Source organism: Procambarus clarkii, chromosome 26 (assembly GCF_040958095.1).
Source record: "Procambarus clarkii isolate CNS0578487 chromosome 26, FALCON_Pclarkii_2.0, whole genome shotgun sequence".
In the NCBI taxonomy this organism is placed as follows: domain Eukaryota; kingdom Metazoa; phylum Arthropoda; class Malacostraca; order Decapoda; family Cambaridae; genus Procambarus; species Procambarus clarkii.
In genome coordinates, this window is record NC_091175.1 from 5,202,110 (window position 1) to 5,227,570 (window position 25,461).

At 41.9% G+C, this 25,461-nt stretch overlaps 2 protein-coding genes across 3 annotated transcripts; both read right to left on the bottom strand.

The window, feature by feature from the left end:
• Positions 1-1,914: 1,914 nt before the first annotated feature.
• On the bottom strand, positions 1,915-25,433 carry LOC123756686 (uncharacterized). 2 transcript variants are annotated; one of them, XM_045739916.2, is made up of 5 exons: positions 25,318-25,433; positions 17,302-17,433; positions 10,876-11,037; positions 6,466-6,607; positions 1,915-3,591 (listed from the first exon to the last, which is right to left on the bottom strand). In XM_045739916.2, the coding sequence occupies exons 1-5, from the start codon at positions 25,389-25,391 to the stop codon at positions 3,436-3,438; spliced, it is 666 nt and encodes a 221-aa protein (XP_045595872.1). In that variant the 5' UTR covers positions 25,392-25,433; the 3' UTR covers positions 1,915-3,435. The 2 variants fall into 2 exon arrangements, with proteins under 2 accessions (XP_045595872.1, XP_045595873.1); XM_045739917.2 differs by lacking the exon at positions 25,318-25,433 and adding an exon at positions 25,115-25,151.
• LOC123756685 (vacuolar protein sorting-associated protein 18 homolog) lies at positions 21,583-25,108 on the bottom strand. The gene has a single exon (XM_045739915.2). The coding sequence runs from the start codon at positions 24,814-24,816 to the stop codon at positions 21,895-21,897; it is 2,922 nt and encodes a 973-aa protein (XP_045595871.2). The 5' UTR covers positions 24,817-25,108; the 3' UTR covers positions 21,583-21,894.
• Positions 25,434-25,461: the final 28 nt, after the last annotated feature.

Sequence of the window (25,461 nt, forward strand, 5' to 3'; positions counted from 1 at the left end):
AGATCTAGAAGTGAAAAACTGTCACCTGACGACCACATGAAGAACATTGTCAACAGGAGCCTACCTGTTGAAGATTCTGGGGGTTTAATGTTCCCTTGTTACTCTTTCCAATTTCAGAATTGCTTTTAAATGCATTGATGGTGAAACAATAAAGAAATTGTTCATGACATTTTTGAGACTAAAGTTGGAATATGCAGCAGTTGTATAGTGCCAATATCTAAAGAATTACATCAACAAATTAGAAAAGGTGCAAAAATATGCAACTAAATGCCTCGTGGAAGTGAAAAACAAAAGCTACAAGGAGAGGATGGAGGCAATAAATATGCTAAAGCTAAAAGATAAGAAAAAAAGAGGCGATATGATCACTACGTAGAAAATTGTAACGGAAATTGACAAAATTGATAAGGAAGAATTCTTGAGACCTGGAATTTCAAGAACAACAGGTCATATACAGTACTTAAGCTAACTAGAGAATTCTGCCAAAGAAAATAAGAAAATTCGTGTTTGCAAAGCGGTAAATGGTTGGAACAAGTCAAATGAAAATGTTACGGACCCGAGCCCAGCGTCGTAGCACGGAGCTGTGACGACCACGCCATCTGCCAGTCTGCTCCCGAAACCCCCTCCAAATGGACGACGCCATCTAGTAAGGACAGGATATACCGGCCACAGGGGCCGGTTTCCCGTCTTAATCAGCTCGTAACGTAGCCGCTGCTGACCTCTGGTGAGGTGGCGCTTAGACAGCAACGCCATATATGGAGTGGATAGGTGGACGTTTGTGTCTAAGCCTGTAAGTGAGGTGCCCTAGAGTGTCCCCAACACTAATGACGTGTCTGATTACAGAGTCGACCTGGGACTGCTGTATTCGACGATGGGGCAGTCTACCCAAGGCAGCCATAGTCTCTCCACGTGTTTGCTGCAGAAGCTGTTAGTCACCCCCAGACGAACAATGTTGAGTGTGTTAGCCTGCCTGTGACGTGGCAGTACCAGGAATCATCTTATCTGGGGGCTAGCTGGTGGAAGAGACTAGCCACTGTGGTGCGAAGAGAGGAGAGTGATCTGCGGAATCACACAAGGTTCCTGCCTAGGGCTCGCAACCCTAGCATCGATCGTGGAGTGGCCTACACAGCAGAGCTGATTGGAATCTGCCAGCTACAGGCTGGATTTGTGGTTGAAGGCCTCCACGACGGTCCACCCAGAGGGACTGTGATTTGGCTGGCCTGTGGCCGGGGTAGATTCGCCGAAAGAATCAGAGGATTCATCGTGGGCCACGACGAAGAGAACCAGGGCTACTCATCGTGAGCACCATGGAGCATCCCGTGTCTTCAGAGGAAGACGATTCTGTACATTGTGTAATTATACCCCCCCCCCCCCCCCGTGTGACAGTTTATATATTTATTTATGGTGGTGGTGATTATATATATATATCTGAGCATTTGTATCCCTTCCCCCTTTAATTTACTTGCGTTACGGAACACACCCCTTGAAAGCCACTACTAACTTGGGGCCGGATACCCAAACTCTAATAACATCAGAGGAGAACCCAGTTGCGACCCAATAGGGCCGTAACAGTTGTAGAAGCCAAAACCATCAGTAGTTTCTAAGTGTTATAAGACAGAGTGCTGGGAAGACTGGACACCACGAGTGTAGCTCTCATCCTGCCACTACACTTAAGTAATTACTGTACAAGAATCTAGAGATAGAAGATGAAAAGCCCATTCCTCTTTGTTTTACATTATATGTAAAATCTAGCAAAAACAATCCTTACTGTAAAGAATACCTGATAAATTCACATCCATATCTCAAATATATCACAGAATTAGCTAGCTGTCCTGACTAGAGCATCCACTTTCGCCTCTGATCATGTTTGACCTTGAGAGAGATCGCATCATAAGAGGTTAGAAAACAAACAAACAGTGCAGAAAATTTTACATTTCAATAGATAATTATTCAGTAAATTAGTAGTAGTGTTATAATAAAGGCAAGATATTAGCTTGTGGCTTTAGTGAAAGGCTTCCACTAGTATACTGGCCTCTAGGGTCTTTTGTACACTAGCTTCATATACACTATAGAACAAGCTAAAACACAAATTTTTTATTTTTATTTTAGAAAAGTCAAGCAATATTGGAATAGTAAGTTCCTCATATCTTACAATTAAGTCATTTACAAAACTAAATGAAGTTAAAATTTTACTAACTTCATAGTAATATATAAAGGTAATGGTTAACATTATATTTTTACTAAAATAATGAATTATACCTCATATGTTATTTACATTTTGAAATACAGTAAAAGCTCCCTAATTTGGAGTTTTGTAACCAGAATCTCTGGGTAATTCAGCCAAAATTGCGTTAGAGTTTTTCTTAATTTAATACGGGTAAAAATCTGAATTATTGGGCTCTGCTGTCGGGTTAATAGACGACATGTGGCGGCCTTTGTTTATAGCACAATTACATTAAAATGATGTATTAAAACATTATGTATATTATTAAAACAGTACTGTACTGTATATGTAAAATAATAGCAAATATTATTATTTGCTACTTATACTGTGTATAACAAAGTGGCAGTCTGTAACTGAAAGATTTTCTTTCCTAATTTTTTTTTAATTTTATACACACTTAAATCTTTTTTTGCCTAGAACAAGTCTGATGGCAGCAGCTATTAACACGAATATATTAAAAAGAAGCAAGTTAATCTATCAATTACGGATTAACTGAAGAATCATTGAACTTTGCAAAAATGGTTGTGCCAATGTAAGTGTTTCATGAGAATCTGGGATAGGCACAAGCACCGAGTCTGATATTATATAAATAATGGGGAAATACATAAAATACAAGGATTTGTACCATGATTTTATGGTTAGGTTAATGTTCAGAATTCAGTCTTTCAGTGATCAAGACAGCTAGGTGTTAACTCCACCAAGGCAAGATGAAAATCAAATAATTTGAATCTGCTGTAAATATAATTTGGATTAGGGTTAGCCCATGTGGCCCAAATTAGTGAGCTTTGATTGTCATAATCACATTTTTACACACTATATACCAAAATACAGGACACTTAAAAATTTATTGAAAGTGAATGCAAATAAAGAGCACTAGAATATTTGAAAACTATTCACAATATAACTACATTACAAACAAATCACACACTATCAAGTCAGCCACCAAAATAAGCCATTATTCGAACTCTTACAATGAACCATCAGCTTTATCTTAATTGTCATAGCCACTCAACAGTACATTTGTAGTTCAGCTGTAAATTTTCATAAAGTTAGCAAAATTCATAAAATTAAAGTATGTCAAAATACTTTACCCAAACTTATTTACCAATACTTAAACAGTAATGTATATATCTGACTTTACAATTATTGCTTCAGTACATCATAAGAGAAATCTTCACCATGGCTCACAGCAGGCAACTGACTCTGTATTACCCTCATCCCCCACCACCTTTAGGCAACATATCTGACATTTTTGAAACTTCTCCCTTGCCTCGAGGTACAGCCTTGGCAGCATTCTTCACTCTCCTCTTAGTCTCCTGATCTCTGTGATGCTCAATACGGATCCTTTCAGCAATTGCTTTCCGCTCAGCCTATAAATAAAAAATCAGCATTAAATGTAATTTTACACTAATGTCTGGGTAAGCCCCGGTGGCTTCCTGGAGCTAACAGCTCCATTGAGTGTAATGTCCAAAAGTTGCCATCACTCACAGAGTTCTTTGGCCTACCGGAGACCCAGTGCCAGAATCTTCTCATAGATGCACAGGGAGCAATGGCATTTATCTTTTTTATGTCACCACCAGGGAAGGTGCCCAGAAAATCAGCAAGACAAAACAGACCACATCTAGCTACTTCCAATACCTGCAGACTCAAATAACCAGCACTGAATGTAATGAAATGCCAATTTCTGGGTGAGCCCCAGATGCTTCCTGAAGCTATCATCCAATGATAGCTGGGGGAAATTTCACAATAAACTTGGTGCAGCACGGTGGTTAAACATAATACAGGGTACAAAATGCAATCAAATTTGCCCATAGTAGGAAGGCAACATGTAAAGAATTTGGGAATAATGATGTCTGACGACCTAACGTTTAGGGAGCATAACCAAGCAAATATTGCGGCAGCCAGAAAAATGATAGGATGGATTACGAGAACTTTCAAATCCAGAGATCCCATCACAATGGTTGTACTCTTCAAATCACCTGTGCTGTCCCGTCTTAAGTACTGCTCAGTACTCACTTCCCCATTCAGAGCAGGAGAGATTGCTGAAATAGAGGGAGTACAGAGAACATATAATGGATACATAAACGAGATAAAGCATCTAAATTATTGGGATCGTCTCAAAGCTCTTCAAGTGTACTCGCTAGAAAGACGACGGGAGAGATATCAAATAATATACACGTGGAAAAAATACTGGAGAGCCAGGTCCCAAATCTGCACAGTAAAATAACAACGTCCCGAGTGAACGATATGGAAGAAAATGCAGAATAGAACCAGTGAAGAGCAGGGGTGCCATAGGCACAATTAGAGAGAACTGTATAAACATCAGAGGTTCACAGTTGTTCAACATCCTCCCAGCGACTATAAGAAATATTGCTGGAACAACAGTGGACATTTTCAAGAGGAAACTAGATAGTTTCCTCCAAGGAGTGCCGGACCAATCGAGCTGTGGTGGGTATGTGGGCCTGCAGGCCGCTGCAAGCAACAGCCTAGTGGACCAAACTCTCACAAGTCAAGCCTGGCCTCGGGCCAGGCTTGGGAAGTAGAACTCCCAGAACCCCCATCAAGCAGGGTAGGCACCAAGGCACTGAACCCCGAAAAACCTGAAGAGGAAGCCGGTGACCCAGCAGTTGACGCAAGGCCCTTGGGGATCAAACCCAGCAATCGCGAGAGAGGGGGAAGGGATGTCCCCGAAGGTACCAGAACAGCCGACGAAGCCAAACCTGACCCAGCGGGCAGACCATGATCGCAAAGTTCAGGCTCGCGCAAAAACCCTCAAGCAACCGCCAGGTGACCTGGGAGCCCCCCAGAAACAAGCACATGTGGCACTGCAGCTGAAGGAGAGACACTGGAGGGAGAGAAAAGGAACCGGTCCGAGTCCCACACAAGACCCAGTCAGGTCTGAACCTGTGAGGGAACCAGATGGAACTTCCTCCAGTTCACCAGGAACCCAAACCCGGCAAGCTGGAGTAGAGGGAGGAAAAGCAGGAAAGATCATTCGAGAACCCCCCCCCCCCCCCCCCCGTGTTACAAGGCCAATAAAACTCCACGACTCATGGCACCTAGTACTATGGCATTGAATCAGTGGGACAGCTTCAGGGAGCCAACAGGGCTCCACCCAGAAAACCACCACTTAGTTGAAGCAGAACATGGGAGCCAAAGCAAATAAGAGGGAACTACTGACCCTGTCTGCCTCCCTCCACCCTCCCCCCTCCACCCCCAAAGGAGGAAAGGGGGAAGAGGGACGAACAAGCTTGCTCTAGTTTGATAAATTTTTTAATGTTTATTTACATTGTTGGGAAAGTGCTTTTGGTGAGTCCAAGTCATCGACATTTACTTATAACCAGCAGTGGTCTGTTTTGCCTCACTGACTTTGTGGGTGCTTCCACAATGTTAGTAGACATGATTAAAATTCAATGACAGTTTTATCATAGTGCCACTGCTCTCTGCACCTCTTTAGAAGTAAGCAGATTCTGGCTCATGGTGCCCAGTAAGCCTAAAAGAACTGTATCAGCATTATAACTTCAGGGAGCCACAAGGGGCTCCTTCCAGAAAACCAGCATTGAATGTAATAAAATGCCTATTTCTGGGTGAGTCCTGGTGGCTTCCTGAAGATGGATCATTGACATGGCTCCCAACTGCTAGACTGCACCAGCACTGGAGTACAGTTCAACCTACTTTGAATTTGATTTGAACTAGGCACCCCCACACAGGGGGAGCTGGGGCTCATGCTGTCCACTGGCTCAAGCAGTCTGTTATGGAGCAGATGCACACATGAAACACCCCAACTGACGACCTAGAAGGGAAGGGGAAGAATCAGGGAGGCATCATGGTTCACCCAGAAATTTGCAGTTTACTACATTCTACACTAGCTTTCTAGGGGGAGCCCCTTACGGTTCCTCTGAAGCTAACTACCCACAGAAGAGAAAAACGGTCTCACCAGAGAGGAAGAGGAACTGCAGGCAGTCAAGACAGCCTAGGAAACACGAGCCTTGGACTAGGTAACCACAGAAACAGGAGTGACCCACATAGCATCCACCAGGGCAGAATTGATGGCATGAAACTAGCGGCAAAGAGCCGCCAACAGGTACAGCACATGATGTACCCCTGGCCTATCCAACCAAGCATTGATAACCAAAGTATTCTTCTGGAATACTTTGCCAACACATCCTTTGCCCAAAAAGGAGGCAGCGGCCGGCAAACAAAATGCCTGCAGCGTGAGATATAGATAAAGATAAAATGCTCACCATTTCCTTCTGTAGAGCCGCCATCTCTTTTTCTTTCTTAGCTAAAGCTTTTCTTCGAAGTTCTTCTTCGAGTTGTTTGGCGGCATTAGGAATTATAACTTTAGTCTCACTTATCCACTCTCTCTCATCTGGCTTTACTTCTCTGAAAAAAAAATTAATGAACAATATAATATACCTTATACACAAAAAAAGCACTGAATGAAATTATATGCCTCAGTATCTTCCTCATACTCATGGCTTTTATAAGTCAGCCCTAGCACCAAGTTTAGGCTGACCTTATGCCTTAACCACTGTGCTGCTCTGGCTCCAAATATGGCAGCCCTCCCCCCCCCCCCCCCCCCCCCCCCTCTGTGCACAGGAAATAAATTCTTGGCAAAAATTTGTTTTTGTGTTCCAACAGGCCACGTGTACGCAAATCCTCAGCGACCAATGCAGCCGAAAGGGAAGGAACCTGCACATGAAGCTGCATCACCCCAACATCCTGCGGAAGGACAGGGGCAAACAAGCACAGATTGAGATGCTCAAATTCACTTACCAGGAAACCCTGCAATGCCATCTGAGCCTCCCACCACTCATGTATGCAGGATCGACAGAACCTATGCCATGCCTCCAAAGAGAAGAGAGGCCAGTCTGTTAACCAGGACGACTCCAGAACTGCATAACGAATCCAGTAAGGACACGAAGAACCACACCCGAAGACATAATCCGGGTTGCGCACGAGATAAGCCGCAAGGGCTTCCTGCACCACACTGGACGGGATGCGGGAAGCTGTAAGCCTCCGGAAGGACAGAACCAAAGAACCGCCAGGGTCATGGAACCGAACCCTGGGAGGGATAGACGCCAATCCAAATTGTACAAGGAGGGAGTAAAAGAGAACCCCACTCCTCATAACACCAAGCCCCGCTAAGAGGGTATAAAGTATAAAAACCCAGGCGGGGTCCAACGGGGCCCAAGGGCCACCAAGTCAACCCCTCTCCTGGAACCTCACTCCGAGGACCCGGGATCGAGCCGTCCTCCAAACCCCCCTCCATCTCAAAAGAAAAGGCAGAGGCAGCCGAAAAAGAAGGAATGAAGGGGGGCCCACAGGTCAGACCCAGAAGCTCCGGCTGAAGGACCTGGCTCGAACGCCCCTGATGCCACCCCGGAAAGGAACTCCGCCTGAGTCTTAACACCAACCAGACCCCGGCCTGACTCGGAAACTTTAGGACATTTCGGAGCCGGAAGCAAGGGGGAAGGAACTGGATGAGCAACAGAAGGGAGAAGGACATGGGGGGGGGGTGAATGGACAGCAGCAAAGTCGAAACAACTCCCACCCCCAAGTCTGGAACCCTAAAACCAAAATGGGGCAGTCTTGGGACATCCGGGGAAGCGACCAACCTATCGCATTGCAGCAGCCTGAACCAAGCATGTAACGCAGCTGCTGCCTGCACCCCTCATATCATGATCAGTAGCTTGGGGTGAACTGGAGCACGTACAAACAACAAACTCTGCACGACTCCGGGTCAAAAGAATCACCAACCCTACAGGCAGCATGGTGGAGAAACAACTGGTGATTGTCATCCTGAGACAAGGGGACAGAGCAACCATCAACCTCGCACAAAGCGAAAGGGGACTCAAGGGTCATATCTATCAAACCATGGAGCCCCCACAGGATTTCTCAGGGCCCTTAGCCTTGGTAACATGCTAAGGGAAACCCAGGCAGGGTACTGTGAACTGGCGCCCAAGACTACCAAGCAAACTTCTAAAATCTGAACCCCCGGGACGTGGCCACTGACGGGGGCCTAGCAGGGGATACCACCAAGAACCCAGATCTGTCTATTTAAAGACCCCCAATTATAGATAGGGGACAACCAACCAAAGGAAGACCCCACCACCAAGCAGGAAAACAAAAACAAAAGAAAAACCCAGCAAAAGGACAACGTACCCAGGTGGAACAGAGCAGGCCACTATAAGAGGTGATAACTAGCTGTGCAGTACCCTGCGCCCCTACCAATGACGAAAACTGCCTCCTACCCAGAGGCAAACAATTGCAGCAAAACCCCAGCTGACTCCAAGGGCGACCAAGTACCGAGCAGTAAAAGATACAGGGGAGGTAGATCCCAAGGCGACTTGTGTAAGGTGACCCCAAGCCCCAAGGGCAGTACTTACTAGGCACCCAGGGAAGGAAACCCTAGGCGCATGCAGCCAGAGTACCGTAGAATATCACTCCTGGCACACACACACCTGTAGAGATAGACCATGCCACGATGTACAGAAACTGAAACCAGAGGCACATGACCTGCAAGTATCACATCAGCCAAGAACTGATGGTTGGATTGCCAGCGCGATGGTCTGGGGCTCCTCCTTCCCCCTTCCGGCAAGGGGAGGAGGTTGCGCAGACAGTGGTGCAGCAAGGTGATAACGTCATGCTCGTTTGCTAATTTTCGTTTGTCCACTCATTCGGCTTTCGGTAGCAATATTTTCACCAAAATAGGGGGTTTGTTTTGGGGCGCCTACCTTTCTGGGTGCCAAACTCAGTCAATGGCAGACACAGAATGCTCCCAACCACACGGGGATTTCTATAGGCCATTGCTCCTCATGCCTCTCTGAGGGGTCAGGCTCTGGCTCGTGGTCCCTGGTAGGCAAGAACTCCATGAACTTTGACTGATGCCAGAAAGCTAATAATGCAATATCAGCCTGGATAGCTCCGGGGAGCCAACAGGGCTTCCCCCCCCCCCCCCCCCCAGAAAATATCTGCAAGAGCTGCAGGAGAACAGTTTGCTACTCAAGGCCCTGCTTCTCATAAAGCACCTAAATTATTGGGATCGTCTCAAAGCTCTCTAATGTACTCACTAGAAAGGAGACGTGATAGATATCAAATAATATACACGTGGAAAATACTGGAGGGCCAGGTCCCAAACCTACACAGTAAAATAAGAACGTACTGGAGTGAGCGATATGGAAGAAAATGCAGAATAGAACCAGTGAAGAGCAGGGGTGCCATAGGCACAATCAGAAAACACCGTATAAATATCAGAGGTCCACGGTTGTTCAACATCCTCCCAGCAAGCATCGAAATATTGCCGGAACAACTGTGGACATCATCAAGCGAAAACTAGATCATTTTCTCCAAGGAGTGCCGGACTGGGCTGTGGTGGATATGTGGGCCTGAGGGCCGCTCCAAGCAACAGCCTAGTGGACCAAACTCTCAAGTTAAGTTTGGCTTTAGGCGGGTCTTGGGGGAGTAGAAGAACTTCCAGATCCCCATTAAGCAGATATCAAGCAGATCACACAGATATCCTCGACAATGCTCCTGCTCATCCTCCAGGCTTGGAGGATTCATTGTTGGAGGAATTTAGTTTTGTTACAGTAAAGTTCCTTCCTCCCAACACCACTCCTCTCATTCAAAACAGGTAGGTAGGTATCCATATCTTAAGAATTACATAAAAAAACTGGAAAAGATGCTAAGACATGCAATTAAACGGCTTCTGGAACAGAAAGATAAAAGCTACAAGATGTTAGAGGCATAAAATATACTAAAGCTAGAAGATAAAAGGAAAAAAGAGACAACATGACCACTACGTACAAAATAGTATCAGGAAAACAACAACATTAATAAGGAAGAGTTCTTGAGACCTGGAACTTCAAGAACAAAAGGTCATAGATTTAAGCTAACTAAATAAAGCTGCCAAAGAAATATAAGAAAATTCACTCTCACAAATAGAGCAGAAGACGGTTGTAACAAGTTAAGTGAGAAGCCTGTGAAGGTCAAAACTGTCAGTAGTTTCAAAGTATTATATCACAAAGAGTACTGGGAAGACAGGACACCATGAGCATAGAAACACATGTGAAGCTAACACTACAACCAAAATAAACACTAAAGCATCATTGGGCAGAATACTGTAGTAGGGATGGCCAACACTTATCATCGGGTGACCAGGATCCGAATGGTGAAGGCAATATAAAGAGCATGTGTGTATAGGTTCGCACCAGTTGAATGACTGGTGAGCTGATCTCTGTCAGAACAGGAGCTTCTAGGGACTGCCACCTGGCATAGGGAGGGAGTAATTAGTAAGGAAACAACGTAACTTCTGTGTGACATATTAATTAGCAGAGTTGCTCATATTTTCCTTGCTGTTGTTTGTTTTGCTTCTCTCTACCTTTTTGGTGGCCTATTTTCTTGGTTAGGGGTGATCTAACATCCCGTGCACCTTGCTGCTCATTGAAAGGATAGGATTTTGGCCTCTGGTTTCCAGTAGTTTTTATGACTCTTAACAGCCTGGTGAGACAAATATGTGGAGTTATCCAGGTGGTCAGCTGCAGAAACCCTCCTCCCAGAAACCACCTTCAATATGAAAATATATGAACAAATATCACAATATTTCAATTAATGAGTTTCTTTAGATACTTTAAGCATATCTTATTTGTTACCTATTTTCCAGAAGGATGTCAAGCTCTAAAGTCGGGTGGACTTGGGGAGGCAGTTGTACCGTCTCCCCTCTGATCTCCCACCCTGCAGCCACCATCACCAGTCTACCAGCTTCATGCCTCCACACATCACAGTTAAAGGTTTTGTTGGTTATCTTCAGTGTCCTAGTAACAAATATTGCACATAAATGTTTGGTAATTATTATGTGAAGTTTTAAAGATAAAAGTAAAAATTAATGAAATCTAAGTTCTTATAATTCATCAATCAGCAGCATCCTGTAACTGGACAATCTACATAATATTTAACTATCAAAAGGATGCAGAGAATAAGTAACAATAACATGGCTGAAAACACATACCTGTAATCCAACCCACACTTAAGGAACTAGATCGGGTACCTAACTTAGCTCGAGTCTCTCTCACCCCTCTTTCCCTTCCATCATTTCCACTCTCTTATTTATCATTCCTCCCCCCCTCTCCCTCTTCTATCAATTCTATCACACAGCATTGAATGTAATGAAACGTAATTTTCTGGATGAGTCCCCTAAGGCTTCCCGGAGCTATCCAAGCTTATATGATTAGCCCTAACTTTGGCATCAGTCAATGTAGGTGGAGTTCTAGGCCTACCGGGGACCATGAGCCAGAACCTGGCCCCCTCAGAGAGGTACGAGGAGCAATGGCCTATAGAATGCACATATGATTTGGAGCATTCTATATCAGCCATCAACCGGGACAGGCACCCAGAAAGGTAAGAACTGTAAGGTAAAAAGGTAAGAAAAAATCAGAACTGCCCTTAGAAATTTGTGTAAAGAGTCATTTAGAACCTTTTACACCAAATATGCCAGACCAATTCTGAAATATGCAGCACCAGCATGGAGTTGATGCTTAGTCAAGTATAAAACAAAGTTGGAGAAGGTTCAAAGGTATGTCACTAGACTACCATAACTATGAGGTACGAGTTATGAGAAAAGACTATGTGAATTGCCTCTCCCATTGCTGGAGGATACAAGAGTTAGGTGAGACATGATTACCACATATAAAATTATTAGGGAAATTGACGGGGTACATAATGACATTATTTAATATGGGTGGTACTCACACAAGGGGCCACAGGTGGAAACCGAGTACCAAAATGAGCCGCAGAGACATTAGGAAAAAAAATTCAGTATCAATATAGTTAATAAATGGAATGCATTAAGAAGTGATGTGGTAGAGGCAGATTCCATACACAGTTGCATATGTAGATATGACAAGAGCCCAATAGGCTCAGGAACCTGTACCACAGTTGAGAGGTAGGACCAGAGCCAAAACCCAACCTTCACAAGCACAGCTAAATGAGTACGCTGCACAAAAGTGCACATGATCAGCCAAAAAAGGCAAAACTACACTGCTGAAAAATAAGACACTGGCGCTAGAGCGACAGAGAGGACACCTCATATTCACTACCATCAGAATAGAACTGAGTGAGGAGCAGCTGGCTGACCCCTGGCTGCTTCCGTCCCCTCAAACAAGGGGGGGGGGTGAACAAGATGGCACTAGTTTTATGTATTTTCTATCTTTTTATTTACATAGATTAGGGAATTCTTTGGCAGTTTTCAAGGCTGTGGTCTCATTTGAAGTCAGCAGTGGTTTGGTTTGCTTTGCTGACTTTCTGGGTGCCTTCCCTGGTGGTGACAGACATGAATAAATTCATAGTAATTTTACCCTAAGTGCCACAGCTCCTTGAATTTCTTTGAGGGGGGGGGCCAGGTTCTGGTTCATGGTCCCCAGTTGGCCAACAGTATCTACCACCTAGTGGTATGACACTATCAGAGATAGTAGTTTCAGGAAGCCACAAGGGGCTTCCCCCAGAAAAAACACATTTTCTATATTTTTTTTCCTCATCCTGCACATCAAGATGAAGCCGGGTGGGAGAGCCTGTAGGTCTGTGTATGCTTAGGTACTCAGTTTGCTGACCAGTCACGTACCAGTGAGTGCAGTGATGTTCACGCTAGATGGATTTTATGTTCACCGTTTCACTTCAATTTAAAATGCAAAATGTTTACCTATATTGCACATATATTTGTTCCCGCACAACTTCAGGGTAATGTCTTCCATCCCACTCCTTTGCTGCTATTATCCGAGATCATCATCCAGAAATAGATTCAAAACACTAGTGGGAAAAGTCCAATTGAATTTTGATGACAGTCGCAGGCCACTAGTAATGTACAGTACAAGATAAGCTCATAAAATAGTAACCAATTAAAAATGATAGCAGAATTTGTTCATGTTCTAGGGTAAGTCCATTACATACAAATAGATCTATTTTAACCAAACTTACATAATTTTTAAAAAGACCAGGTGATATACTAAAATCAACATATGAAAACTGCATTACCCAGGGGAATTAAATGAAAATAACTGCACTTTAACCCTTTAACTGCGCCGCCTCTAAATATGACACCCCCCAGTGCGCAGGAAATAAATTCTCTTGAAAAAATTCTTTTGATTTTAACCCCTGCACTGCGCACCTGGTTTCGGCAAAAACTTCTTGGGGCAATTGTCAAGGACATACAGTATCCACTCAATTTAACGGCCTCTTTTATACCGATCTGCCAGTATTAATGACCGGTTTGGGAGACCGGTATCTGGAGCCTGCTATACCGGTCTGACGGTCGATATTACCGACGGTCGGTATTGGGTTTGTTGTGGCATCAGCGTCCCCTCACATGGCGACCAGGCCACCGACCTATATCGTCCAGAGTCATATATTACATCTTAATTTTCTTTTAAAATGATTCACTTTAATGAAGAAAATTGTAAATTATTATTAATAAAATATTTTGAAACAGTTTTTTATTAAGCAAAAGTCTTTGTTTTCTTATTAAATACCTTTTATAGTATAGGCACTAGGTATTTTTTTTCCCACGGACCTAGAATGTACTCCGCCGGGCCATGTGGTTCCCATTGTTTACTGTGAACTCGTGCGGCTAGCTTCAATTGTGAAGGATATTACTGTACTGTACTGTAATTGTGATCTTTTAATTTACAAAATGTAAAAAGTTACCCAAAGGAAGCGCCTGACGGTTGCACAGAAGCTGGAGTTAATTAAAGAAACTTGATAAAGGATATTCTCATGCACGAGCAGCAGCAGAGTTTAACATCGGGAAAAGTACAGTAAGTGACATCAAGAAACAGAAGGATACTCTATTAAAATATGCCTGAAAATAAGTGTACATACAGTATGTACCCTGTATACAATATAAACAATATAAAACAAGCGCTGCAGAGGATGACGTAATCTTCACAGCTTCGTAATCTTCAGCTTCATTAAAAGTAAGTCAATTTACCAATTTATTATAGTATTACAAGATATTAATTTTTTTTTTCAACAAAAGCTACATATTAGTCTCTGCAAATGTATATTCTATCGTCAGCAGAGAATAGGTGAGCTCAAAATATTTCGTCTTGGCTAGCTCTCAGTGACAAGGCTCGATCGCCATTGTTATGGCATGGCCGCCACAGCCTGTGTTGTAACATTAAAAATACATTACCTGCACTGTTCAGGGTAAATCAAAACACATCTCTAAAATATTATTGAGAAAATATTAACTTGCTGATTGATACATGAAATATTTTGCAATACAAAAGGAATGAATCAATTTTTTCCCACCCATCTGGGCTTGATCAGACCGTGTTCACACATCATCCATGCAGCAGCCAACAACTGGCTTAATCGTCGGTGTGGCACTAAATTGGAATGCAATTACACAATGAACTTTATTTAATTTTAGTTATACAGTATAAAATATATCCTACCTGAATGTTACTTGAAAAATTACCCGACCCGACTTAACTTCGGAAATAACGGAGCTCCGGAAATAACGACCAGGGTACAGCCCCATATAGGCCGTTAAATTGAGTGGATACTGTATTCATGTTATTTTTATAAATATTCAGGTAAATTTTAATGTCAAAATGTTTCCAAACTCAACTATTTTCATTTAAAAACACAAAGAGTAATGAAAACATTAAAAAACATTAAAATATAGCCTAATTAAAAAAAAAAATAGCATAACTCTCAGAGCGCCTAAAGGCGCTTTGCGCAGTGCAGGGGTTAAAGTGTCAAAAACCCTTCCCTCAATATGGGCATGTCAAAAAATAATCGAACTTGTATGTACTTTGGCTGCTATGGGGTCCGTAAGTTGGCATGTGACGTCATCATTCCTCATTCGCCCGTGACGTAGGGCGCCCAGGGCGGGGCGCGCGAGTTGCCGCGAATATATTTTTGTTCATTTTTTGCGCACGGTTCCAAATACATTTTATTTGTTTTTACGTGCAAATCCGATGTATAATGAACACGTACACTATATTATGGCAGTAAAACATCCGTACTGTCCTAGGACACTGTGTTATGTGCATGACACTTGTGTACACATATGTTGCACATATTTACCATGTATCATGCTAATTTATGTATATATACAATCTATTTACAGACTATACACTGTCACACACTACATACATTCACCATCAACACATTCAGAACACCGCGAGTGTGAGCAGCCACACCCAGCCAGTCTCCCTCACTCCAACATCTTACTCGCCAACATTGCTCCTCCCACCATACTGTTATTGTTTTTATTACACTATTTACACATGATATATATACCTATCTACATGTTTTATTTACCCAGAACTATGCAAGTAAGCCGGTATTGTGTCCAAACAGTACAGTGGCCACCATACACTGCATGAGAAATCACACAGCAGACAGTAGACGACACTATGATTACGACGTCACCTCCCTCACCAAAATAGCTCCCCTCAACATATACACCACACACTGTATATACCCATGTACACATGTGTTCCCCATAGCGAACCACGAAGCTAGTATGGTGAGCAAAACAAGAGTGGCTGCCACACAGTGAGGCTACCTCAATTCTCTCCCTTCCTCCCTCCCTCACCAAAATTCCTCCTTCCACAATACTATGCACAACGCTAATTATAACCACAATCCTGGTCACTAATTCCTGTAAATGAATAATTGACCACAAGTTTATTTTGAAAAGGAACCTAAAAAGTCGTTTGAAGATTCCTAGATGGACGAAATAATGCTGTGGTGCTGTGGCTAGCACTGTGAACATCGTGAACAGCATTGAATCACTGATATTTGAACATTGTACCCAGTCATTATCACACTCAGGCTCTTCTATAATACTATCATGGCTAAATAAAAGAGATTATATATATATTTTGACAATATTAGGCGATGCTGTGGTCATACACTGAACAGCAGTGCTGTGTGCTCATGCTGCGAGCGCCAGCCTTGGTTGCTCACTCACTTCTGAGGCTCTGACACCCGGCAATGTGGACCATGATTTTTTTTAAAAGATGGCGTCTGTTTACAAGAGCCCTGAGGAAGCTGATGTGAACCCCCATGTAGCCGCGGGAGTTTTGAATGGAACGTGAAAAATAAAAACACCCGGAGGCGCATTGCGCACCTGAAGCCTGGGCCTGCAGGCGCATTGCGCAGTTAAAGGGTTAAGGATTTGTAGCAAGTATGGTATATTATGTCAGCAATATACTAGCTCCATATTCTCATTAGTTTATGTGGCAGATAATGAGATAGGTCTGTCAATTCTACTTAGTCCCACTAATTACAATTCATACCTCTTTCCCTAATTCATCCTCTAGCCTACTAGAGGATGGTCAGGTGAGGTGTGGACCGATTATATAAGCAATCAATAGTGAATAATCATCATCTAATTTCAAGAGTAGTTCAGTACAGATGCTTGAGAGATAAACACACATCTTCAACATTCACCAACAACAATGTAGCACTCGACATGTCCAGTTCCTACAAACACAATACGCTTCAGCTTCGACACAGAGCAGAAGCCAGACTTCAGCCGAATCGTGCTTCCACACTCTCGTCTCCTCTTCCGAGCTCCTCGACTCCACTCTCATTCAGAGCGTCGTGCTCTATACCTCTCACCCCGCATCTGAGGTCTCTAACCCTTGCCTCACTCAGCTCTTTGCCCTGTTCCAGGCTTCGTCTCAAACTCCCTGCAACACTTCACAACACTGCCAACAAACTGACTGCTGTAACCAAGACTACTAAATAAATATAAAAAAAACACTAAACTGTATCTAAAAGAGATACTGTACACGTAAATATATGTGTAAATACACGTAAATAGATATACATACAGGTAAAAGACATAAAAGTAAGGGTATAAGCCTCTCTTTGACTGGAGTAGTGCTGTGCCTGTCAGAGTGGGCAATAAGAGTTTTCTATGAAGTCATGATATCAAGAGTAACTAGAAACAGGATTTATTTATTACATTATTGTTTTGCACGCAAAATTATCTAATAAAAAACACTATATGATAATGACCAAAATAATAGAGAATACAGTTGCTATTTGCAGCAGTAGAAACTAACCGATACTTGGGCTCATCTGGATGAGTGACAACGTTCCTAAAAATTCGAATTAAAAGCTCTATACATGCTCTTTTTTCCTTTGAACTGAGGTCATCTAGTTGAGCGAGTGCAGCCTTCACATCTGCCATAGTCCTGAAAATATTGAATATTTCAATACTGTAATATAACACACAAATATAGGAAAATACAAGGGCCACAAGCTCAAGCCAACTGACTGACAATGAGAGAAAAAAACCAGCGTTGAATGTAATGAAACGCCATTTTCTGGGTGGTATAAGCTCCAGGGAGCCCGGAGGCTCCCTGCAGCTTATCGGGCTAATGAATGTTATATTAGACCGTATTAGACTATCTATAAATCCAACATTATGTTTGTAACTCATCTTCTATGTACATCCTGTATGTACTTTTACTTGAATAAACATTTTGATTTTGATTTTTGATTTTGATTTTAAATATCACCCTTTTTTTTTTTTTTTTTGCATTCATGTGTTATTTTTCCATAAACGTTCAAATTTGTTAACTCACTTCTCCCTGGTATTAAGTGTTTTACCCCTTCACACTTTTAGTTAACTCTTTGTCTTATGTTGTTTTGCTCAAAATGCTTTGCATAATAGTGGCGCCATTAATATGTGTAACTCCTATCCTACAATTGTACATTACTCTTATTTTCTTTGTGCACACATTCTTTTGAATAAACATTGATTGATTGATTGATGTACTTTATTTAGTTCAGTATTCCACTCTTGTCATTCAGAGTAAAGAGGGTTAGGACTGGAGAAAATGACTGTTGTGTCCATCAGCAAATAAAATTGCTTAAGTTGTTGAGAGGGATTTGGAAGTTCATTAATGTAGATGAGAAAGAGGAAAACGGCCGAGGAGACGGCCAAGTATTCTGCCCTGTGGAACACCAATGTTTATGGGTAGGATGGGGAAAATATATGACACAGAGACAATATTATTGCCACTCTCCAGGAAAGCACCCAGAAAGTTGGCAGAGCTATTACAGACAACTGTGAAGTTCACAGAAAATGAAAGCATCAAAACAGCAAACTCCTCCCACAAACAATTCAACCTAAACAAACAGTCTGGAGCCAATACACAATGAATCTACAAACTGACAAACCTTATAGAAAGGGAGTCAGGGGAGTCACCTGAAACTCCTTACATTCAATACTGGGTTTCTAGGAGGAGTCCCTTGGTGCCTCCATGTTCCCAGGAGAATTGTGTAATAAACTAGTATTATACGAGGATTCCTTGGTGGCTCCCTGGAAGTAGCCATATGGATAACTCTACACATACGGTATACCTGGCCCTTGCAAGTACAGTAATAATTGCTCTGGCCTACCAGAAGACCAGACACAGAATTTTTAATATTCAAAGAGGGAAAATGGACCTAAGCCAACCCAGGCTGAAAGAATACTAGAAAGGTAGAGCACTCCAAAACATACAATTATGAGGAAAATATTAGCAACCTTGACAACCAAGAATGCAGTAGTTAGGGCATTCCCCCACTTGGTCCACCCCATCACCCAGTAGCAGTCCTGGCAACTCAGGGTCCAGCCAGTGATACTACTATTAATTGTGATTATCTAAGTGTAGTTACAGGGTGAGAGCTATGCTCGTGGTGTCCTGTCTTCCCAGTACTCTTTGTCATATAACACTTTGAAACTACTGATCTTTTTGGCCTTCACCACCTCACTTACTTAACTTATTCCAGCCATCTACCACTCTGTTTTTGAAAGTGGATTTTGTTATACAGGTATTTCTACAGCAGCTTTGTTTAGTTAGCTTAATTCTATGACCTCTTGTTCTTGAAGTTCAAGGTCTCAAGCATTCTTCCTTATCAATTTTGTTGTTTCTCATTATTATTTTTGTATGCAGTGATCATATTGCATCTTTTTCTTCTATTAGCTTTGGCATATTTAATGCCTCTAACTTCTCCTGGTAGCTCTTGACTTTCAGTTCTGGAGGCCATTTAGTTGCATGTCTTTGCAACTAAATTGCAAATTTGCATGATTGTGTCATGTGTCTAGTGCAATCTCACATAGAGCTTATGTCAGTACCACCTTCCCTGGTTTGTGATTTTTCTGGCAAAGTATTGGTTATCCTTCAGACTGGCACTAGCCTGTGTGGTTGTTCCAAGTTTGTGTTGCTTCACGTCCAGCATTTTTAACTAAATCACTGTTGTTCGGACTTGGATTGTACCTGGATGGGGTTCTGAGAGTTGTTCTACTCCCCAAAAACTTGGGGAGTAGAAGATCGACTTGTGAGAGCTTGGTCCAACAGGCTGTTGCTTGAGTGGTCTGCAAGAGTAATTTGATTGATTAGATCTGCATATGCTTACCTGAGGGCCATCTCTTTAGTGGCCTCAACGAGGACAGGAAGCCAGCGGCTTAAGTGTCCCCCCATTTGTTCCTGATTATTTTATCAAGGAGGATTTTGAATTTCAGCATTGTTTTGCCATTTACGGCTTTGTCAAGTAGGGAGATCAATGGGTTTATAGCCCATATGGGTGAAGTAGCATCTCCAGTCTTTTGTTCTACATTGCAAGATGCCCTCTCTAAGTGTTCACTGGCATTGGCCCAGCCTGATCCTGGGAAGGTTATGTGTCTGTTCCTTCGAGACCACTTTGTATCGAGGGGCTCTACTTCAAAACATTTCTACTTTGGTTAAGTCACACTCTTGGAATATCAAATACTGTAATATTAATTTCTAGTGTGGTTCCCATGGGATCTGCTACAACCCTCTAGGAAGTGTTTAAGGTCAGGATTAGCATTGCAGTTCAGAGTTTTATATAGAGTAAATAAAGTACACTTGAGAGGATGTGCACTGACTTAATATCTAATACAGTACCCGTATATTCAAAGTTTTAAGTAAGAGGGCCGAGTGCTGTCTGGTGCCAGAGTCTGTTATTGTTCTAATAGCTGATTTGTGTTGATTAATTAGAGGTCATAAATAATTTTTGGTAGTAGAACTCCAGGCACAGATACCATGTGTGATAAAGATAGATGATAAAGTAATAAAGTATTACCATGGCAGGGCAAGGTAAATAATATCTGATTTTAGAAAGAATGCCAACTGTTTTAGAATTTAGTTTTACTTATATTATGTATGTGGCACTGGAAATTCTACTTGTTATCAATAAGATCACCAATGAATTTACCAACTACTTTGTTACTAATTTGGATTTGTTAATTTATAATTTGATCACTGGATTTATTACCAAACAAAATATATAAATTTTATCAATGTTAAGGGTGAGTTTACTAGTAATTAGCCAAAAATGGCCTTTATAATTTTAGTTTAGTATTCTCTGTCTCATTCAGAATAAGGGGGTTAGGACTAGAGAAAAATGAAGGTTGTGTCATTAGCAAATAAAATTGGCTTGAGCTGTTGAGAGGCATTTGTTAGGTCATTAATGTAGATGAGAAACAGAAGAGGGCTAAGTATACTGCCCTGTGGAACACCCAATGTTATTGGGTAGGGTGGGACAATTAGAATCAATGAGTGACATACTGGAGCCTGTCACTGATTAAGATTTAAGTATTGAAGGGAGTGACCTCTGACTCCATAGTGTTGTAATCTAAGAAGGGAAGGGAACTATCAGGTGAAATAACCAAGCCATTACAACTATATAGCACTTGGAAGGGGTCAGGATAAGGATTTGGGATGGGATGGGGGGGGGGGGAAGGAATAGTGTCCAACCACCTGGATGGTCAGGGATTGAACGCTGACCTGCATGAAGCAGAGACCGTCACTCTACCATCCAGCCCAAGTGGTTGGATGTAATTTAAAAAGAAAGTTATTGTGGTTAATATGCCCAAAATGAAGATCCATATAAGACAACCTAGACCTGACTAGACCCTAGACTTGACTTAAAACTTCACTCAATCTAGACTTCAAACAAATTACAGTAATTAAGGCCTCATTATCATCCTCACTAAACAAAGATTAATCCCCCCTGCATTCGTACTAACAGCAAAACCCCAAGCTCAAAGTTTTGTGTAAATAAAAATTTGTGGCTCATTTTAACTACTAATATCTTGTTAAATACACACAATTACATTAAAATATTTGTGTAATGTGTTGGTTTGCATTACTTTCAATGAGAAGAGTTGATCTCATACCAAACCTTTAAGCAAAAATAAATTGGTGTAAGCCAATACTATTGTGATTTTTTTATCTTTTTACATTACATGCAAAACATGATTTTCCTGATAATTTTGCGTATGTTAATACAATCAATGATTAAATGCAATAGGTAAAAATAAAAATATAGTATAATTGCTGTAAATTTTATTTATGGACATTCTGAAAGTCAGTTTTAAATGAAAAAAATTAATTTTAGTGCTAAAAACATAACATACATATCAACACCAAATTTGTTGTAATACTGTATTGGATATTCCCCATTAATTCATAAAATTAGCACAAGATAGCACTGACTGACAATGTTTAATTAAAAAAAATTGATATAGACACTCAAATTGAAAATATTGTATATACTGTACTGTATTATAAATATAAAAATTAACCATTCCTTACTTCACTTGACAAATAAATTGTATATTATGAAAGGTACTCTCTCTCTCTCTACTGCCATTCAGTCATGAGAGCATCCCAGTCTCGATTACTGATGAACGGAGTGTCAATGTTAGCAACAACACTGTCACCACAGTAGAGGCATTCCCCTGCCACTAAGCTGTCTATTTCTGACCTAATTTGCTCCCTATCACTCCATAATCCTGTTGCTCCTGTTCCACTTTCATCATTTGATATTGCTAATAGTTTACCCTTCAACTCTGAAACTTTCTTTTGCTTTACTTCACTTAAATACCCCATGACTGAATCTGACAAACAATCCTGATGGAACTTATGAGCACATGGAAACAAATAAAATGGTCTTGTTAACAGAGGATAGTTGCATTCACAGCAACGATCCTGAGCATGAACATAGGAAAATTTTTGCTTGAACTTCTGAATATCTTTGCGAATGTTTTCTGCTGCTTTAGATGCATCATCCATTTCCTGTTTAAGATCCTCAATGTGTTGGTTATATTCCTGAAGTGAAGAACATATTGCATCTTTAAACTGGTCAATTGTTACAAAGTCTGGGAAAAAAGGAAGTATGTCTTCTATTTTAATTAGATCGCACTCCTTCAAAACCTCCATGGCACGTGATACATTTTGCTCTTCCTGAACCACATGTGCTGCAATCATTAACCAAAGCTTTTTCCTCAAATCTTGATCATATTTGGGCCGATTTGCAGTTGCCTTGGCTAAAGATGAATCTAGCCTCAGTGCTAATTCTACTGCTTCCTGATAAAGCCCCATGGTGGTGAGGATGTGAACACATGCTTTATCTTCCCCAATAGACATACATTCCCTAAGAGCAAATTTTACATCATAATGGACACTTTGACTATCATCTCCCTGCAATTTAAAGTAGGGTAATAATTTCTCTGGTGCTTCGGTAGCATAAAGAGTTATCAAGAAATTATGCAGCACTTCATCAGTAACTTCTAACTTGTCCACACAGTATTCTAAGTAGCGAAGAATATCTGATCCACTGCCATGTGAAGTATGACAATGAACAAGGCTAGGAAGCAGCTTGATAGGATTTATTCTTCTACCCTGTGAAATCAAAGTGTCTACTGCAGCTCCAGGTACTACTTGCATAAGTGCAGGGAAATGTTGATAAAATAATTGTTCAGACCCTCTGGTGGATATTACCTCCAGGGCTTCAATGTAGCGTCCATGGCGCATAAGATGACGCAGCACACGATCATAGTCCTTAAGCATCAGAGAAACATTTACATAATTATCTTGATCATCGTGTGAAGAGAGCAACTCGTATATTGCTGTAGCACTGTTTGTTACACACTGGCGCACTTTTGGGTCACGAAGAAGGGTTTTCAGTTGTTCATTGTAGTTATTATACTGTTGGGTGTTCTGTTTCCCTGCATCCCGCAAGTTCCCCAGCTGCTTGAGGTACAACTCCATTAACCACATCACAACCAAGGTAATTTGAGTTTGCTCACTGACCTTCAAGGCATCCAACTTTTCATGCAAATAAATTTTTAGAGCCTCTTCCTCCTCCACTTCAACAAACTTTAAACTTACTTCTTCAAAAGAAGTTAATGTTTTAGCAAAGAGCATAGCACTCTGGAGGTAATCTTCCTTTTGAAAGAGGTCTTGAGCCTCTTGCAACAACACAATGGACAGACATGAAGGATCTGAATTACAATGTTTCTTTGCCAATTCATAGTTTCCTTGGTCAAGATATATTCTCCACACATTCCGCCCTTCCCGATCAACCTTATACTTGAAAACACCTCTCTCTGCATAAACCCAAATAGTTCCTTTCACTACATCTTTTGATATTCCAATCAACTTTCCACACTCTTCAGGAACTGTACCTTCAAACACAACTTGATTATTAAGAATACACAATCCACGTATCTTATCAGGCCACACAATAAGAACATGGAATTCACAAACAATCATACCACAGGGAATGCCACTACTTTCAATGCCCTCGGGGTTCGTGTGGAGCTTTTTATTAACAGTCATATCATCAGGTGTTCCACCCCACACAATGTCACCAGTATATACTCCTTGCTCAGAAAGCCAGGCAAAATGATTAGGAACTGAAGAATTTGGAGGGTGATAGAGCTGAAGCCAAGACATTTTCCACTTGCTAGGCAATTCAACAAATCTTGGGGGCAATCCCAAATAGTTACTGAAAATTGACACACACATTGGCCTTTCATCCAAAGACTTGACACGTCCAGAAAACTGATACAGCTTATCAGGAGTAGTACACAATACCAGATACTTGAACTCGTCTGATGGACTGCTGCGAAATTCTAGTGCCGTCACTGTAACAGGTGCATCTTTCCCAATGTCAAACAGTTGTTTGCAATAGTCTTCATGGCTCGACTGGAATAGTCTTTCGTCAGAAGTCAATTCCATTTCTAAAATGACTCCTCTTCCTGTTCCGACCAAAATTGGAGCCGTTACGTTGTCCGATTGGTTTTTCTGATTCCACCCTACAGCTGTCACAAGATGACCTTTCAACTTGCTGGTAGACTTTGGTTTGTTAGCACGTTGAGGAAGGTAGAGTGTGTCTACTGGTGTCGTCCCATCCCGACTCACAATGCTGATCAACAGATGTTGTCCTGTTGGGTCAAGGAAGATGTTATGAATCTTTGCTTGCACTGCAAATTTGCTTATGTCTACTTCTTGATCTTCTAAATTACCAGAGTTTGGTTGCAGTAAATTTATTCGGATTAGCTTCTTGTTTGCCATGGCCAATACTAGGTGATGGTTGGACACAACTAAATGGGTAATGGGGTGTGGAGGGCAGAAGTTCACTTGGCGATCTTTCAAAAATATTGCTGCTTCTTCCTCCAGCTTCTGATTCTTGAAAGTTGTTGTGCCAAGTATGGACTGCCTTGAGCCACCTCCCACCCCATACTGGAGGGATTCATACTGATCAAATAACGTAGCCATGGTCGTAGTTTTCTTTGCCCTCAAACACAGCTAATTTACGTGGTGTTGCCTTAACTACTGGCAGTGGTGTCCTCTGGCAGTCGTGTCAGCCTGGCAGTCGTGTCCTCTAGCTGACACTAGACGTAGTCAGCCACCCCCTATGCACTAATCGGCCACATCACCGCACTTGACAAAACCAGCCTATACGTACTGGCGTACATATGCGTGCATGTGAGGGCCTGCTAGGGTGGCGTGTGAGAGGTGAGGGTGGCGTGTGAGAGGTAAGGGTGGCGTGTGAGAGGTAAGGGATGGCACTCACACAGATCAGTGGCACCGCCTCCCACCCTTCTCAATGTTGTGATGATGACGCCTCACCGATGGTTCTCCACCGCCTTATATAATGTCCGCACACCACTACACACCTCCTAAGCCTTTCACATAGCAAATATTTGATATGATTTAACCTGTATTATATGGCTAGGGAGGCAAGTTGGAGTGTTAAGGAGAGGAAGGGCACGATACCTGGCCGTAGAGCTGCCCGCCGCCATCACTCTTGGCTCCCTCGCATACACTGTCATAATAAAAATAGTCCACATATTTATGTCACAATGTCAGCATAAAATGTTTGTATGTATATGTATATGAATAACATGCCTATGGAATATA

Coding starts and splice junctions, on each gene's coding strand:
- LOC123756685 (XM_045739915.2), bottom strand. CDS start 24,816: ATGGCTACGTTATTTGATCAGTATGAATCCCTCCAGTATGGGGTGGGA.
- LOC123756686 (XM_045739916.2), bottom strand. CDS start 25,391: ATGTGGACTATTTTTATTATGACAGTGTATGCGAGGGAGCCAAGAGTG. Junction 6,608..10,875: donor GACATCCTTCTGGAAAATAG/GTAACAAATAAG, acceptor TTTTTTTTTCAG/AGAAGTAAAGCCAGATGAGA. Junction 3,592..6,465: donor CGGCTCTACAGAAGGAAATG/GTGAGCATTTTA, acceptor TTTTATTTATAG/GCTGAGCGGAAAGCAATTGC.